At 42.0% G+C, this 15,414-nt stretch overlaps 1 protein-coding gene across 1 annotated transcript; it reads right to left on the minus strand.

The window, feature by feature from the left end:
- Positions 1-320: 320 nt before the first annotated feature.
- Positions 321-10,099, minus strand: LTV1 (LTV1 ribosome biogenesis factor). Its single transcript, XM_075413895.1, has 11 exons — positions 9,980-10,099; positions 8,789-8,920; positions 8,093-8,281; positions 6,950-7,037; positions 5,894-6,014; positions 4,855-5,104; positions 4,004-4,131; positions 2,954-3,093; positions 2,630-2,682; positions 1,697-1,897; positions 321-1,089 (listed from the first exon to the last, which is right to left on the minus strand). The coding sequence occupies exons 1-11, from the start codon at positions 9,980-9,982 to the stop codon at positions 976-978; spliced, it is 1,419 nt and encodes a 472-aa protein (XP_075270010.1). The 5' UTR covers positions 9,983-10,099; the 3' UTR covers positions 321-975.
- Between the last annotated feature and the right edge of the window lie 5,315 nt (positions 10,100-15,414).

A 15,414-nucleotide genomic window follows, 5' to 3' on the forward strand; every position in this document is an offset into this window, starting at 1 on the left:
TTGAAGTCAAGCGCTCTACTAATGTGCTGGTTACTGTGTTCCTTACCAGTAAAATGGTTACCTTTTCACTCAAAGGCACAGATCTGCATCTCTGCTCATCTTCAGAAAGGCTTTGCAACAATTGCACTGGGTCATAAGTTTGTATTTCAATGAAACCAAACTGAATGCAAGACCTGAAGAATATTATTCCAGGAAAATTAAGACAACAGCTATTTGCAACACAGTATTTTTCTAAGCATCTGCTGTTTTGTTTGCCATAGGACTCCGACTGAGAACTTTCAGCAAAGCTGATTTCATCAGCAACAGTAAGGGTCATTGACTTCTGCAACCGCAACACTTGTTGCAACAGATTTTATTTGCCAAGAAATGTGAAACTCGGGTTAGGCAACAGGGATGTCTAGGTACACAACAGCTTTTCAGACACCTCTGTTTACAAAAGGTTATTTTACATCTTTCATAACAGTACCCAAACAATAAATAACCAGCCCAGAAAAGAACTAAGGAGTGGGTGAAGACTCCTTGACTTACACAACCATGCTGTACCAAGGCACTATGTTTAACCATCAGCATGAGAGAAGACATAAATGGATATATTGCTTTGTAAACTGAAACAATTTAATAGAATAATCTGATCAGATCAAATCTGTAGGATTCTGCTGATTTGCTGAAAACATGCAACAAATATATATATAAAACTTTGTACAGTGATAGCTTATAAGAAAAATATTTTTTAATAATTTTAAAACATTTCTACTGTAATTAAATTTTGCAACAGCTGCCATGTCACTCAGGATAGAATAGACATCACTTGTACATTATTTTATGTATAACTTTGTTTCAGAAAGAACAACAAGTTATTGGTTCTTGTCTGAATAACCCCCTTTGATCATGGCTGGCAAAGCTATGAGTTAGCTGTTCCCTTCTCAATACAACTGAAAAATTACGGTTGCTTCTACAAGAAGTTCCTCGGTTTCATCAAGACAGCTTCAGTCCTTGAACGTTTTGTTTCAGATTGAGCAACTCTTTTTCTTGCCTTGTTTTCTCCAGTTTGAAGGCTAGCTTGTTGGCTTTCTTCTCCATTCTGCGTTCCTGTGCATAGGAATAATTGCAAATTTACAATATATGCATAACATGCAAAAATAAACCATTCTAATTAACAGTTCTAGATCACGAAAACAGCAGCAATCCAGACAATACTATTATTTATGGCATTAATTATTATTAGTCAAATTAATATGTGTACCACCTGGATTATCATCTTTAATTAGCTGAAGCTTCTAATATGCTGGCAATTTCTGTTCCTGAATAAAACAACTAGTATATCATTGTGGCCAATTAGATTTTCCACATTTCTTCCAGACACTTTTCACTTTGTGTGATCTGAAACATCATAACTGTTGTCTTTGCTTCCCTAGGTAATAAGGAAATACGAGGGCTCCTTCCAAAGTTATGTATGTGACAGGGGCTGCAATAACAGACAAAAATTTCCATATAGGAAATTAGGATGACAGAATTATGAGTTAACTTTCTTTCCAGTAATTTTTTTTAAAGCAGCCATAATTAGTCCTTTGAGACTAGCATGTTTTTCCCATTAACTTCCAGACACAAGAACAAATGAGCTTTAAAAAAAGTCTGAAAGACAGAATTCAGATAATAGAACAAGTTTTTACAGGGTTTTATTTAAAACAAGGCATACCTTTCGTTCCTCTTTTATTGCCTGTTTTCTAGCTTTGCGATCCTCTTTGCTCTCGTCTTTGGAACGGGGCTGTGTTGACACTCTTGGCAGGTCACTGCCATTAATCATTTGCATGCGTTCAATCTGCTTAGCAGTGAGACCTTTCTGAGGCAAGACATGTAGGGGAATTCCGGTCTTCTGCGAAACTTTTATTGGTTTGGGCTAAAACAGAAAGCACGTATCTATTAATGGGCCCTAGCTTTCTCTCCAAGAAGTGCACATCGCACTGCCTTGTCAGTATAAAAACATCAGATTCAGATTTAACAGTAACAAACATATGATTTTCCTCATACTATTTTCTTCTCTCAGAAAAATGCACATTAATCCCGAAGTAGGAAATGAAACACACCTGTGAGCAGAATCTGGCCTCCCAGAACAAGTTTCTCCCCTTTACTTAAATATTACTGAAAATAAAAAGAACTTAAGTAGGCACTTAACATTCCTTTATAAGCTTTCAGGAAAAAGGTTTCCTTTCAAAACCTCACACATCTGGAACATCAAGCAGTGCTCTAATGATGGGGAACGTCTGGAAGGCCAAAGAACTAGAATAAATTGTTTCAAACTGTAGAAGGGAAATACAAGCCTAATATGCGGCTGTGAGACAGACTGCACAAAGGTGTATCGCAGATAACAAGACAGTAAGTTCCTCACTCTCTACATTTCTGCCTAGCCATTACCCAAATTTTGAACTTACTCAATTTTCCTCCTGATAGAAAACAAATATATCCAAACCCTTCTTCAGCAAAGAAGTAATAACAGAGGCTAACACCCTCCCCAACCCTCTTTTCTGCTCCCTCCTCCTTTTAAAAACAGATACCCATTGAGAAAACAATCACTTTTGTCTTAAATTTTCCCAGGCCAGGTTGTTACTCAGAATAAGTTTAATGATTTTACCTTTGATGGCTCCTTAATGAGTGTTGGGTGATTATATAAATTTGAATATGTACCTAGGTCACAAAGAAAAAAAAAAAAGTGAATAGTGAAGAAAGGCTTGCAAATAGAAATGAGGTAAATTTATTATGAATTGTACTACTATTTAGTCTTTGAAGACACAATGTTATCCACACAAAAGCAGTTGTTTTATCTAGCAAGAATTCCTGCTGCTGTGTTCCAGAAGCATAAACCATTTTACCTAAAGCACTGTTGGAAAAGTTCTGAGATCGCCTATCATTTACTTTGAAATCCTAGGAACAAACAAGCAAACTCCAAAATACCTACTCAAAATGGATTCACAATCCCACTTTTCTTTCGGTTCCTCAATAACTACAGCTACTATTTCTTCCTTTTCTTCCTCACTTTCTTCATTCACAGCAGAGTTTAAATCTTCACAGGGTTCAAGAGCATCCAGTTTCACACAACTTTGAAGAAGTCCAGAGAAGAAAAAAAATACGCTTTATCTTTTCTTGAAAACATGTATTACATAAACCCAGTCTCCCCTCAGTAAAACCCCAAACCAAGGAAAGCTATTCCTAATGAAACTTACAGCAAAACCAAGTTTCCTTAAGTAAGCAACCCCCAAATAAACCAAAACATTAGGACAAGAGACACAGTCAACAAAAGAAGTATTTCTGCATTTCAAAATTACGTGGCACAGAATATTTGTGATTGGAAGACAGGAAGAGAAGAAGGTATATTTTTCAATTTGTAAGCAAGGCAGCCCTAGAGGTGATTATGTATCCCGCTACTGACCAGTCATCTTTCCCTACAAGGGCACACTACCATATCTTTCTAGTCAGGAAACACACAGCTAATGTGAGAACATTTAGCCATTTAACTTTGGGATAGTATCACCTGCTTTAAGACAAAGGGAACATACTGTGGAAAGGCAGTCTTATATTGAAATGGGGTTGCTTTATAAGCACTGATTTTTTCAGTGCTCCAAACAGTGGTACCCATGCAACAGTCGCCTGCGAGTTTATTGTCATGTTAAAACCAAAAGTAAAGGCATAAGCAGAAAGGTAGGTTACACTAAAAAGGGAAAGGAAGAATGCCACTAGATATTACTTACACTAAATTCACTACAAATATACAAAAGGAGCATAATCTCACATAAACCAACAACATGCCTCCACTTAATTTTATCATCTTGTAAGTGAAGATTGACATTCAGTGAGAGAAAAAAAAAATGGGTAATACTCATACATAGCTGCTTTTATTGTGGGATGTAATCTTCCACTACATGAACTGGAAACAACATACCCAGACTTTCAATACAAACACAAGATTATGTAACAACTTATGTGGAGCAGTACTTCTGGGAATACGTACTTCTTTGCTTTCTCTTTGTAGTAGTCATTCAGGACTTCCTGCAGCCGAGCACTGTCTGTGTTAATATAGCCTTCTAACTCCACATTATCCAAGGCTCCAATTTCATCTTCATCAAATTGTTCAAAAAACTAAAATAAAGAAGTGGGTATCTGTAATTACATTGCATTTGTTGTGCAACTTCTTGATAGCTTAAAGAAGATCTACACATTTCTTTCTATTTGCCCCTTTTTCCTCTCCCGTCTCATTTGCTGAATGACTGCCACACACATCTGCAGCAGGATTTTCTCCTTACTGTCAGTATTCTTTCAGCAGGGGAGTCACAAAGTTATCTTTTCATAATATTTAAATCAGCTTTCAGAAAATGTTTCTTATTCTGATGCTTTATTTCAACCTGTACATTAAAAAGCCTGTCGCTGCTCAGGACAGAAGTCACACCGTATTTCCACTGCTCTGACACCATCTGATGAACGTACACTTAGCACAGCGGGGAGGAAGGGAGAAACAAGTGAGTCTTCACCAGGCACTTCTACATGATTTGCTGTGTTCAGCTGAGCCTCTCAGACAGAAGCGTAACACCAACTATGATCGCTCATTATAGTGATTGGAATAATTATGTTTAATTGTATCAGTGTTAGGTCTTTTAATAGCAATTAACATTATAACTATTTAACACAAGCCTCTTAGCACACACAATATTAAATGTGGAATATGCGCAGAGAACAGCTGTGTGATGCCCTGACTACTGAAGGCCGGAAGAATTTGCACAGGGATACAGGACACCACCTCACGAGATGAATCCAAAGACAAAGAAGCATTTCACACCCTTACGTCACATTCTTGAGCTGCCTCACCTTCTCAAATCTGTCATCCAACAGGGTTAACTGTTCATTCCTCCTGATTACCGAAGATGTCATCGAATATTCTGTGAAACGACTCCTGGTTTCTTCTTGCTTAAAAAGAAATTCTTTTGTCTGTCCATTAACCCCATCATCTGATAAAGGGCCTTCTGAATCATACTCTTCATCATTACTGCAACTATCCTTTTCATCACTATCTTTCTCCACATCCTCCCATTCATCTTCATCCTCAGCATCTGATCGCCTGAAGTATAAAACAGTTTTAGGATAATACACGGACCTTTCCATGGCTCTGACCAGTGTTGGGTTATCTGAAACAATCTGGCAATTAAGCAGATTAAAATCTTGAGAGGCAGAGACAAAAAGTGATTATTTTCAAGCCAGTAAAAGAAAGTTTAGCAGTAACAGTGTTGCCAAAATCAGCATAATACTACTTTTGTCTGAAAGCTGAAAACATTTCTGATAACTGTTGGGTCAAGTATCTGTGCATTGAGAGTGAGGTTATGTTTACAATCAGCTACACATGTCAAAGTGGAAAAAGAAAAATACTAGCTGCATTCCTGAATGTTAAAACTAGCAAAATTTCTCACTGTTCATAAAATGATGAGAATGATACCAAAACCTAAAGAAATAATATGCAGTTGGGTATCACATAAAGCATTTCTAAAGGTTCTGGAAATACCCATTAGCTTTCATCAGTATCATTACTGATGTATTTTAAATGTGATACATGATAACGTTTTAAATAGTTCCAGAATCCCATTATTCCATACATTGCATGTGTAAACAAATACATATAATCCATGAGCTCGAAGTAACAAATGAAACCCATCTCTTGGATAACACATGAAAATTTGATTTTGTAAGCTACCACCCGCATAACACAAGGTAATACTTTTTTCCTTTAATGCACCTAAGTACTCAGTTTGAAACCCGAAACCATTCTTGCTTCCTACACCACCACCATATGAAATAACAAAATAGCATCATTCCTATTTACACAGGACAAACAGCTCTACAAAGCTCTATGTACCCTTTCTGCAGCTCATTTGCTTGTAGAACAAAATCATCTTCCAGAGTATTTTCTGCATTGTCAAAGTCAAAATCGTCATCAAGAGCTGCAACAATATCAGGGTCAAAATCTAGCCGTGGTCCTAGAAAGTTAAAAGAACACAAAAACAAAAAGCACAACATAAATATGTAAGTTTCTCTCATATTACAAAGCTACTCTGCTGGATCAAAACCTATCCAACTATACTGCTAATCTGCACTAAGGAAAGATTAAACCTAAGAATCACAAAATTCCTCAATAATATTTGTAGATTTGATACAAGCCAGGGCAAGTCACCAGCATCTCGTCAATTCCCCTCATCCAGAAGAGAGTATTTTTGGAAGTGTAAGACCTCTGGGGAATGTATTTTAATATATTTTACTTAGAATATTGCAGAAGAAAAGATATCCAGGTCAGAGTACTGTATATCAACCAACCCTAGCTCACACCCTGTACAGTTCCCTACATTACAAAAGGTCAGAAAGTGTTTCTCTACTGCAACTGACTGAAGTGGGCATCCTTCCGTCAGGACAGGGAGAACTACCACAATTAATTCCTGTTATAAAATATTAAGACAGCTGCCAAGTGCAAGTTCGGTGCAAGCATGGATACATAACAAAAGCATACCTACAGCCTGTAGCGCTGAAATAATACTAATGAAGGAAAGTAAACACCACTCTGCATTTGAAAAGAAATTCTGAAAGTGAAAATCCAGTTCCTGACTTGGATTCAAATGCCCGGAGTACTAAATCTATAGCATTACCTACAGCTTTCCTCTGTTATTAGTTACATTTCCCACACAATAGTAAGAGCTCATGGATTCCACCCCCTCCCCAGCAATGCTAAAAAGCTGTTATTAGTGAATCACAGAAAACAGGCCTCAAATTGAAACACAGGTCTCTCATAGACCATTCTTTACATCTGCTATTGAGCCTGTTCTAAACCAGAATTAATACGACACTGTAATTGAAGCCATAATTACCATCTAGTACCTAGATGGCAACTCATGTTAGAGAAAGGTAAAAGAGTTAATAATACCTGAAACAGGAGCAGCTTTATTTAACAAGCCCACATCCTCTTCAAACTCTGTGGCAAATACTGAGGAAGGCAACTTAATAGATGGAGCCTTAGAAAAAAGAAACAAAAACACATCACCAAAATACACCTGTTCCCAGTTTCTCATTTGAGCTCACATTGACAAAAATAGATAATCATGTGACCAAATGAAACACTGTGAGTGCTACTTAAATATTAAGACAAGCGCTATGTTATCGGTTGCAAATTTTCAAAGTTATGCAATGAAAGCTAGGTAAAATGTTGGAAGCATTAATTCTCATGTCAACATTCTCCAGGTATAAAGACAGTATTTTTGCATCTCTGAAGCTTTGCAGAGAATGGCAGTACAGCAGGCACAATGAAATTTGGTGGGTTTTTTGTTTGTTTTGGAGAACACTGACATACATTTCAAATTAGCCCCTTACTGAAAGGCTTATTAAAAGCTTACTAACATGCACATCTGAAATAACTTTAAATCTTATGCAGTATCACCAAACTGTACCTGAAAGGTATTTCTGACTAAGAACAGCGGTTTTGACTAAAATTACAGTATTTGGTTAAGCCAAACTGCCTCAATTAAAAGTGACTGACTGGTAATTGCATACTTCATTGCCTGAAAGTACTTACCGATTTTCCATTCCGACATGATCTAGCATCACAAAATTCCACAAGGTACACCAGCAATTAAAAAGTTTGGCTTTATTCCCTCTGGGTTCTGTTACATTCCACTTTACAAACATGGTGTACTGGTAATACAACCTGATGCATTCATAACTCCCAGAGCATTCAAAATCTCTCAAAATTTTAAAAACAAATGCTAACCCCAGAGAAACACATGACTTGTTCAAACAAATACCTTTGGTAAGCCATCTCTGTCAAGAAAAGCTTGTCATGGGTACACAAAGTGTTTTAACACTGCTAGCAAAACACTGTTCATCAATAAACTTTGGTTTGTCAACTTCTGTTTTCACTTGCAGAAAACTCTGATTGTGGCTTAAAAGGATCCTACACATATAGGGAGAGATCACAATTGTGATAACACTGGTTGAATACGGTTAATGTGTCTCCAGGACGCTAAGCTCCAAAGAACAGCGTAAAATTATTATTAGCAAAACTACTACTTACTGGAACTCGCTGAATTTCGTCTTCTATGTGCCCCTCATTTGTGACAACAATTCTGCTTTGCGGTCCACGCACAGAAGGGACAAGCTCAGAGGGACCAGAGGCTTCTTTCAGATGCTGCAAATAGTCATAGTCATCATCAAAGAAGACTCCATACTTCCGCTGCTCTTCCCTCCTTTGCTCCTCGTGCCCCTTGGAATTGTAAGAAGAAACAGATGTAGTTACTTAAGTCCATTTAAAACTTACTAGCAAAAACAAAAGCAACACCTCTGCTGAGAATGCCTGAATTCTAAAGTCCTCGTAGTCCTCTCTCCACTCGTTACCCTAACGCACAGCCAATTAGAACGTTGTAACCATCTGGTTCAGCATCCTCAGGCGCTGTCTGAGCAGAACCTTCAACATCTTTTTCCATAAGCAGCATAACTAACAAAACCTGTTCTTTCAGGGTGGGTCAGGCAGTCTTTGCTGTTGTTTTTTTAAAGCGTTCATATCCCTAAAGCCAGCTAGTCATCCTTCAGCCCATCAGGGAGTAACTCACAACTATCAAATTTCCTACAACACCCCTTTCTTTTTAATAAGCTGGACTAAAAAGTACCTTCTTTGTGGCCATGTTTTTGCATTGTATGGTTGCATACCCACTTTTCTCTCCTGCAGCATTTCTTATCTGAATGAACCTCAGTATCAAAAGCCAGTATTTACTTTGTGTGTAGGCAGCAGAACTCTCTGGGGCGCAGTATCATCAGCAGCAAGTGGATCCCTCTGACTTCTGTGCACTAAGTGAAATGTCACTGCTTTCTTCTTCTCTATGAATGGTTTCTTTTTCTTGTGAGGCTGCAAAAGAACATTTGGTTAATCATTAATAAAAAATGAAATATTAACTGCACCTAAAAACAATCTTTTGCCTGAAGTGTGCTGCTGTATTCCTTTCAAGTCAACGTCTTATAAGCCTATACTTGAAGACAAAGCAAAAAGACACTAGTGGCAGCTTAACTCTTCTCACCACACGCACAACAGCTGTTTCATAAGTTCTAACAGCACATGCAGCAGTATTCACCTGCAAAACGGCAATACATTGGTACAATAAATATCTGACTATAGCATATACACATACAATCCTAGAAAGGAACTTGTAAGTAACTACTTTCTAAACACTGGGTCAGATGGGAAGCAAACTTCATCAAAGAAACACAGGAAACTGACATCAGGAGATTCATCTAGACACACCTAGCTTCTTGCAAACTGTTTAGGCAGCTGCTCCTACACCGGTAACTCAACAGCAACCACGAAAAAGATCAACTGCACCATTACACAGACATAGCTCTAACACCAAAAATATAGCTGTGCTCTGGATCAACAGAAACCTGAAGTATTCTTAACTGGGTGAAAGCTTTTTCTACACGTTGGCACATCTGACTTGGGGGAGTACTTTTATAAAAAATTCCAGCTTTACTTACCTACCAAAACGTGTCAATAGCAGACACAGGCAACTGGGAAGCTACTCTACGGGTCTAACCTCTCTTCTTTACCCAGTCACAGCGCACAACGCACCACACCACGTCCTACCGAAGCTCAGAGCCCACCAACCGCCACCGCCCGTTTTGAGCTAAAAACTCCAAACCGCGCTTACAAAACCTTACAAGCAACGGAGCATGCACAGTGGGAAACCCGAGCAGCTCCCGGCCGGGGGCGACCAGGCCGGCGCCCGCCCCACGGCCCCGCCGCCTGACAGGCCGCCGGGCACGCCAGCCGCCCCGCAGCCGGGCCTCTTCCCCGCGACCCCGGAGAGCCCGGCGAGCGCGGCGGTCCCCCCCGGGCCGCGCTACGGGCCCGGCCCGGCCCGGCTTCAGCCCGGACGCGGCGGCTGTTGGCGAGCCGCCCACCCCTCCTCACCATGGCGCGCGGGCAGGCCGGGCAGCGCGAGCTGCCGGCGGGCGCTGGGAGCCGCTACGGCCGCCGCCGGTACCCCCGGGGCCGCTCGCTCTCACGCGGGCCGGCCGTCAGCACCGCCGAGCTGCGGCCTCCATCTTGGGATGAACCAGTGACCAGCGGGGGGACGGCGACAGGCTGCCACTCTGGACAGTTTGGCTTTTTCCCCACCAAGAACGACAAGAAGAGTTTACCTACACTTAAATAGCACTTTAATAAAAGAGACGCTCTGTGAACGCAAGCAAGCTACTTCCCCCCATCCTGCGCAGGCATATTTTCCCACTTCTCCCCCCAAATCAGCAGAGAATGGTTCCGCTCGCCAGAGCGCTTTGCCACTGGCCAAAGGGCAACGCGCCTGCGCAGCGGCCGGGCCGCCGCTCCCAGGACGGGGGCTGGCGGCGGGGCGGGGCTATGTGCCAGAGAGGCGTGGCTTAGGGCTCGAGGCTCCGCCCCCCTCTCCCACCGCCCAGGGCGCGGGGCTCGGGTGTGGGCAGTAGGCATTGACGGGAGCGGGGCTTCCCCGCACGCTGGTGGCTGTTCCCCGCGGTGCGGCGCCGCGTGAATTCTGCCTGGCACGCACGCGTGCACGCTCCGTGCTAAGGGCGGGGGGAGGAATGCTTGGTGTTTTAGGAATATGACCTAAAATCTTTTTATTACGTTTCGAAAAGAAAGTGTAAAACAGGAAGGAGCGGTTTCTCCCACGTGCATACAGACAACTGGAACAGTGACAGCCGTGGAAAGGGTGTTACCGAAAATTAAGAAAGAATTCTCCATGCGTTATGCGTGTGTATGTACACAGCTAAACGCGTATGCACACACATGCACCTTCAAATACGAGCTTCAGTCATATGTGAGTGGATTTCATTGCTTTTCAGTAGGTGTCACTAAAGCTCCGAAAGCACCCGCATTGTCACTCTTCTGGCCGTTGTTCTCTGCAGTCTTGCGTCCTGGCCGTGAAGTTTCATGGCACCACTCTGAGGGCAGTGCACAAACCTGATGCGCTCCCTCTGTTGAAATGTCGTCGGTGGCACTGAGTCTGGTTGGAGGCCTGTAGCTAGTAGTGTTCCCCAGGGGTCAGTACTGGGCCCAGTCTTGTTTAACTTCTTCATCAATGACCTGGATGAAGGGACAGAGTGTACCCTCAGCAAGTTTGCTGATGGCACAAAACTGGGAGGGGTGGTAGATACACCGGAGGGCTGTGCTGCCATTCCACGAGACCCGGACAGGCTGGAGAGTTGGGCGCAGAGGAACCTGATGAGGCTCAACAAGGGCAAGTGCAGGGTCCTGCACCTGGGGAGGAACAACCCCATGCATCAGTACAGGCTTGGGGCGGACCTGCTGGAGAGCTGCTCTGCGGAGAGGGACCTGGGAGTGCTGGGGGACGACAGGTTGACCATGAGCCAGCAGTGTGCCCTGGCTGCCAAGAAGGCCAGTGGTATCCTGGGGTGCATTAAGAAGAGTGTGGCCAGCAGGTCGAGGGAGGTTCTCCTTCCCCTCTACACTGCCCTAGTGAGGCCCCATCTGGAGTACTCTGTCCAGTTCTGGGCTCCCCACTTCAAGAAAGATGAGGAGCTACTGGAGAGAGTCCAGCGGAGGGCTAAGAGGATGATGAGGGGACTGGAGCATCTGTCCTATGAGGAGAGGCTGAGGGAGCTGGGCTTGTTCAGCCTAAAGAAAAGAAGGCTGCGAGGGGACCTAATAAATGTTTATAAATATCTCAAGGGTGGGTGTCAAGAGAATGGGGCCAGACTCTTTTCAGTGGTGCCCAGTGACAGGACAAGGGGCAATGGGCACAAACTGAGGCACAGGAAGTTCTGTCTGAACATGAGCAAGAACTTCTTCCCTCTGAGGGTGACGGAGCCCTGCAACAGGCTGCCCAGGGAGGTTGTGGAGTCTCCTTCTCTGGAGATATTCAAGACCCGCCTGGACAAGGTCCTGTGCAGCCTGCTGTAGGTGACCCTGCTTCGGCAGGAGGGTTGGACTAGATGACCCACAGAGGTCCCTTCCAACCCCAAACATTCTGTGATTCTGTGAAATGACTGCTGTACCCAGAGGACTCAAATTACCCCTGCATATATCTGCGCAAAGTCTAGGCCTTCCTTTCCTCTCGCTTCCTACAAGTACATGGTGAGTATCACAGAATCATAGAATCATAGGTTGGAAAAGACCTCTAAGATTGTCAAGTCCAACCACCTGTCAGCCCTCTGAAGGTTGCAGAACACACCTCGTGGAACAGGAAGGCTACCAACCCTTTGACTGCATACTGTGAGCAAGTTTTTCAGGACTGCAGCTGCCAGGAGCAACTCCTTCCCTATAGCATGCCTATACTGCAATCCCGCTGACAGGCGGAGTAGTCGAGCTGGCTTTTCACAAGGCGACTAAGAGTGGAATCACCCAACTGTTAAAAATACAGTGCTTAGCACTTATCTGTGGGATAACAAAGTAGATTGTATTGCTCCTTATTGCTTCCAGGTCCCTGAGGTAGCTCTGGCATCCCTAGAAGTGCAAAGTACGTGTATGTAGACTTGGTAACAGGATTACACCTGACAATCCCCTACATACCCCTACCAGGGGTCTCCTGGTGACCCCCTATATAATAGTGGCAGTACTGTCTTTCCATATACCCCAAATCTGGTCTAGGAGCATCATGGCAGTCTGGAAGTGGGAAAAATTAGCTCTTGCTCTCAGCTCTGTTGCTAACCATCTGCTTCATATGTGTAAGTTAAATTCACCTGTTCATTTTTTCAAGACTTAGGGTTTTCTGACTTGCTTTAACTCACATTCCCACCATGTATTTCCTGCTCAGATTCTAAGTGTTTAGGGGGAAGGACCTATATTATATGCTCACACTGTGATTAAAGCAACAGGCTCCCTTATCACACAAGATTGATAATGTATGCCAACGGTAATACATCTGAAGATCACTTTTAAGATTGAAGTATTAACAATAATAAGCATCATATTGCCTCCTTTGTTGGTACCTAAGGGTGAGTCATCTCCTTCCAACTGATTTACGATATATCAAAGTGCAAAATTTAGTATCACATCTACATGAATTGTGTATGAGAGAGTTTCTCTCTACTTAAGCTTCTAACTCCATCTAAGCCTTCCAAGGCCGTCCATCCCAGTGTACTCTCTCGTTGTGTCCGCTGAGACACCTTGCAGTTCAAACTCGGCAAAGAGCGTCTGCAGAGGCTGAGGGGGAAAGGCTTAGGCCACCAACCACTACTTTCGTGCTCATGGAAGAATGGTCAGTGTTGCAATGGTCTCACTGTTGAGGCAGCCACTTGAAAAATAATATGCTGGAAGCATACGTTTCCTTAATGTAATCAAGAACTTCCCTTCATGTGAGGAAATTTATGCTACTAAATTTTTCTCTCAGTTCTTGCAAGGCAGAAGTTATTACAAAGTAATTAGAGAGCAAAAGTTATTGTCAGTCACTTTGTAATGTTAGAAGATTGGCAGACATACTGCAGACTTGGTTGAACCCTCAGCTATGCAGATCAGTTTTGTCCATGTACAGTAGGTGTAATTCTGGTGCAAATCTGCTGTCAGTGAAACCAAAACTAGTGAAAACCACTTCTTGCTGATAAAAAAAATGTTGGGAAACCAGGAGCGTAAATTGGGTCTCTGAACCATTGAGTTACAATGCGAACTTCATCTTTCTAAAATAACTATCATCACCTCTTTGAACACACCTCTGCAGGAATACACCACCCACAAGAGAGCTACCAGATATGTTTGAAGGCTCCAAAATTCAAAGGAAGGTTTCAGGAACCTTAATTCATCTCATTTCCATGCAGTGGGGCTTTTACTTCAGTCTCTGGAGGCTGCTTTCCAAAAAGTAACAGCTCTCTGAAGTTAACTCTTTTACACACGACTGTGTACGGGCTAGGCATTCAACAAAATATTTTCTGTAAAGATTTTCTGAACAATTTTAATGAGGTAATTTGCTTCATTTTATATTTATATATATATTCACTCATAGATATCTATAATTCAAAGAGCTAAACCGTTGTCTAAGGCACTTGGAACTGTGCACAGCAGAGTATCCTACAGCACTGTACAACCAGGCAGCACGCTTTTTTTTTGCTTGTTAAATAAAAACACCATAAAACAAGCATAATACATGTACTGTACGAAAAAAGATAATACATATTCTATTTTTCAGATAACGATATTGGAATATATTTGTGTGTGTGTGTACAGATACGTACTACAGTACAGAAAAAACTCCAAGAGGCAGCTGTCATTGATTTGTAACAATTCCAGTTATTTGCATTCACAGATATCAACACGCCTGTGTGAAACGCAATGTCAGATCAGCAGCTTCTTTATAGTTACCATACTTAATCACACTAAGTCAAGCTGCCAAAATACAAGTCAATGCATTCATTTTATAATTGTCATGTAAAATACATGCTGCATAAGCTGAAAAGTTACCAGTATTGATTCTCCACAGCCTCACATCTTTTGAAAGTCCTTAAACATGTGGAAAGTGCATTTTTAAATACCAGCAATTCTAAGCTGATAAGGTTTCAGATACATTTTTTTTATAGCTACCAATAACTTTCCAGCATGATGGGCAGTGGGGAACCAAGTCTTGAATTTTGTTTGCCTTATTTCACTTGTGAATAGGAACATTTAGCGAAATTCAGGTGAGCTACTTTGAGCATAATTTCTTTGTGTTTTTAATCAAATTAATAAAAACAACGGAGTCTAAGAACTGGCCCAGTGCCTATGAACAGGTGACACTCTCCATCATGTGCTGCAAAATTTTAATTCCAATGAATTCACATGAAAATTTCATTTCAGGTGATTGTCCCCTCCTCATAGTATATTCAGCACATAAGAACATTCTGGCTTTACTGGATGCTAGTAAGACCCTACTGGAGCTTAGCTACCTGCACTGGAATGGACGGGTTATCAAGCGCTCCTTACTGGAGTCATCTCCAAGAGGTGGTGTACTTGGAGATGTGAGTGGAAGAGTTGGGTGCACAAGACTTCTTAGCACTGGGTAGTACCCTGCTGCAGTGTATTGCAGCTCTGCCACAGAAATAAGCGTTCTTGAATGCCCCGTGTTTCAGGTACAGGTGGGTCTACAAAGCGTGACATACTAATATTGCCATGATTTACTATTTGAGCAATTGCTCTGTGAAAAGCTGGGAAGGGACACAAACTTCTTAGCTCCCGAGTGTAGAGCAATGTGGTCTGCAGCGTTCTTGCACCTCTGCTAGATTTGCAGTTTGGTTGTAAATGGAATTCTATTTCTCTTTTAGGGGAAAAAAAAATCTTGAGACCTATTTGGACAGTTATGGGCAATTAGCATGTGCCACCTCCACACCCTTCCCACCCCTACTCATACAGTTAGGTGCCCAGTCAAACAAGCCATTGACACC

The sequence above is a fragment of the Opisthocomus hoazin genome, chromosome 2, assembly GCF_030867145.1.
Source record: "Opisthocomus hoazin isolate bOpiHoa1 chromosome 2, bOpiHoa1.hap1, whole genome shotgun sequence".
NCBI lineage: Eukaryota > Metazoa > Chordata > Aves > Opisthocomiformes > Opisthocomidae > Opisthocomus > Opisthocomus hoazin.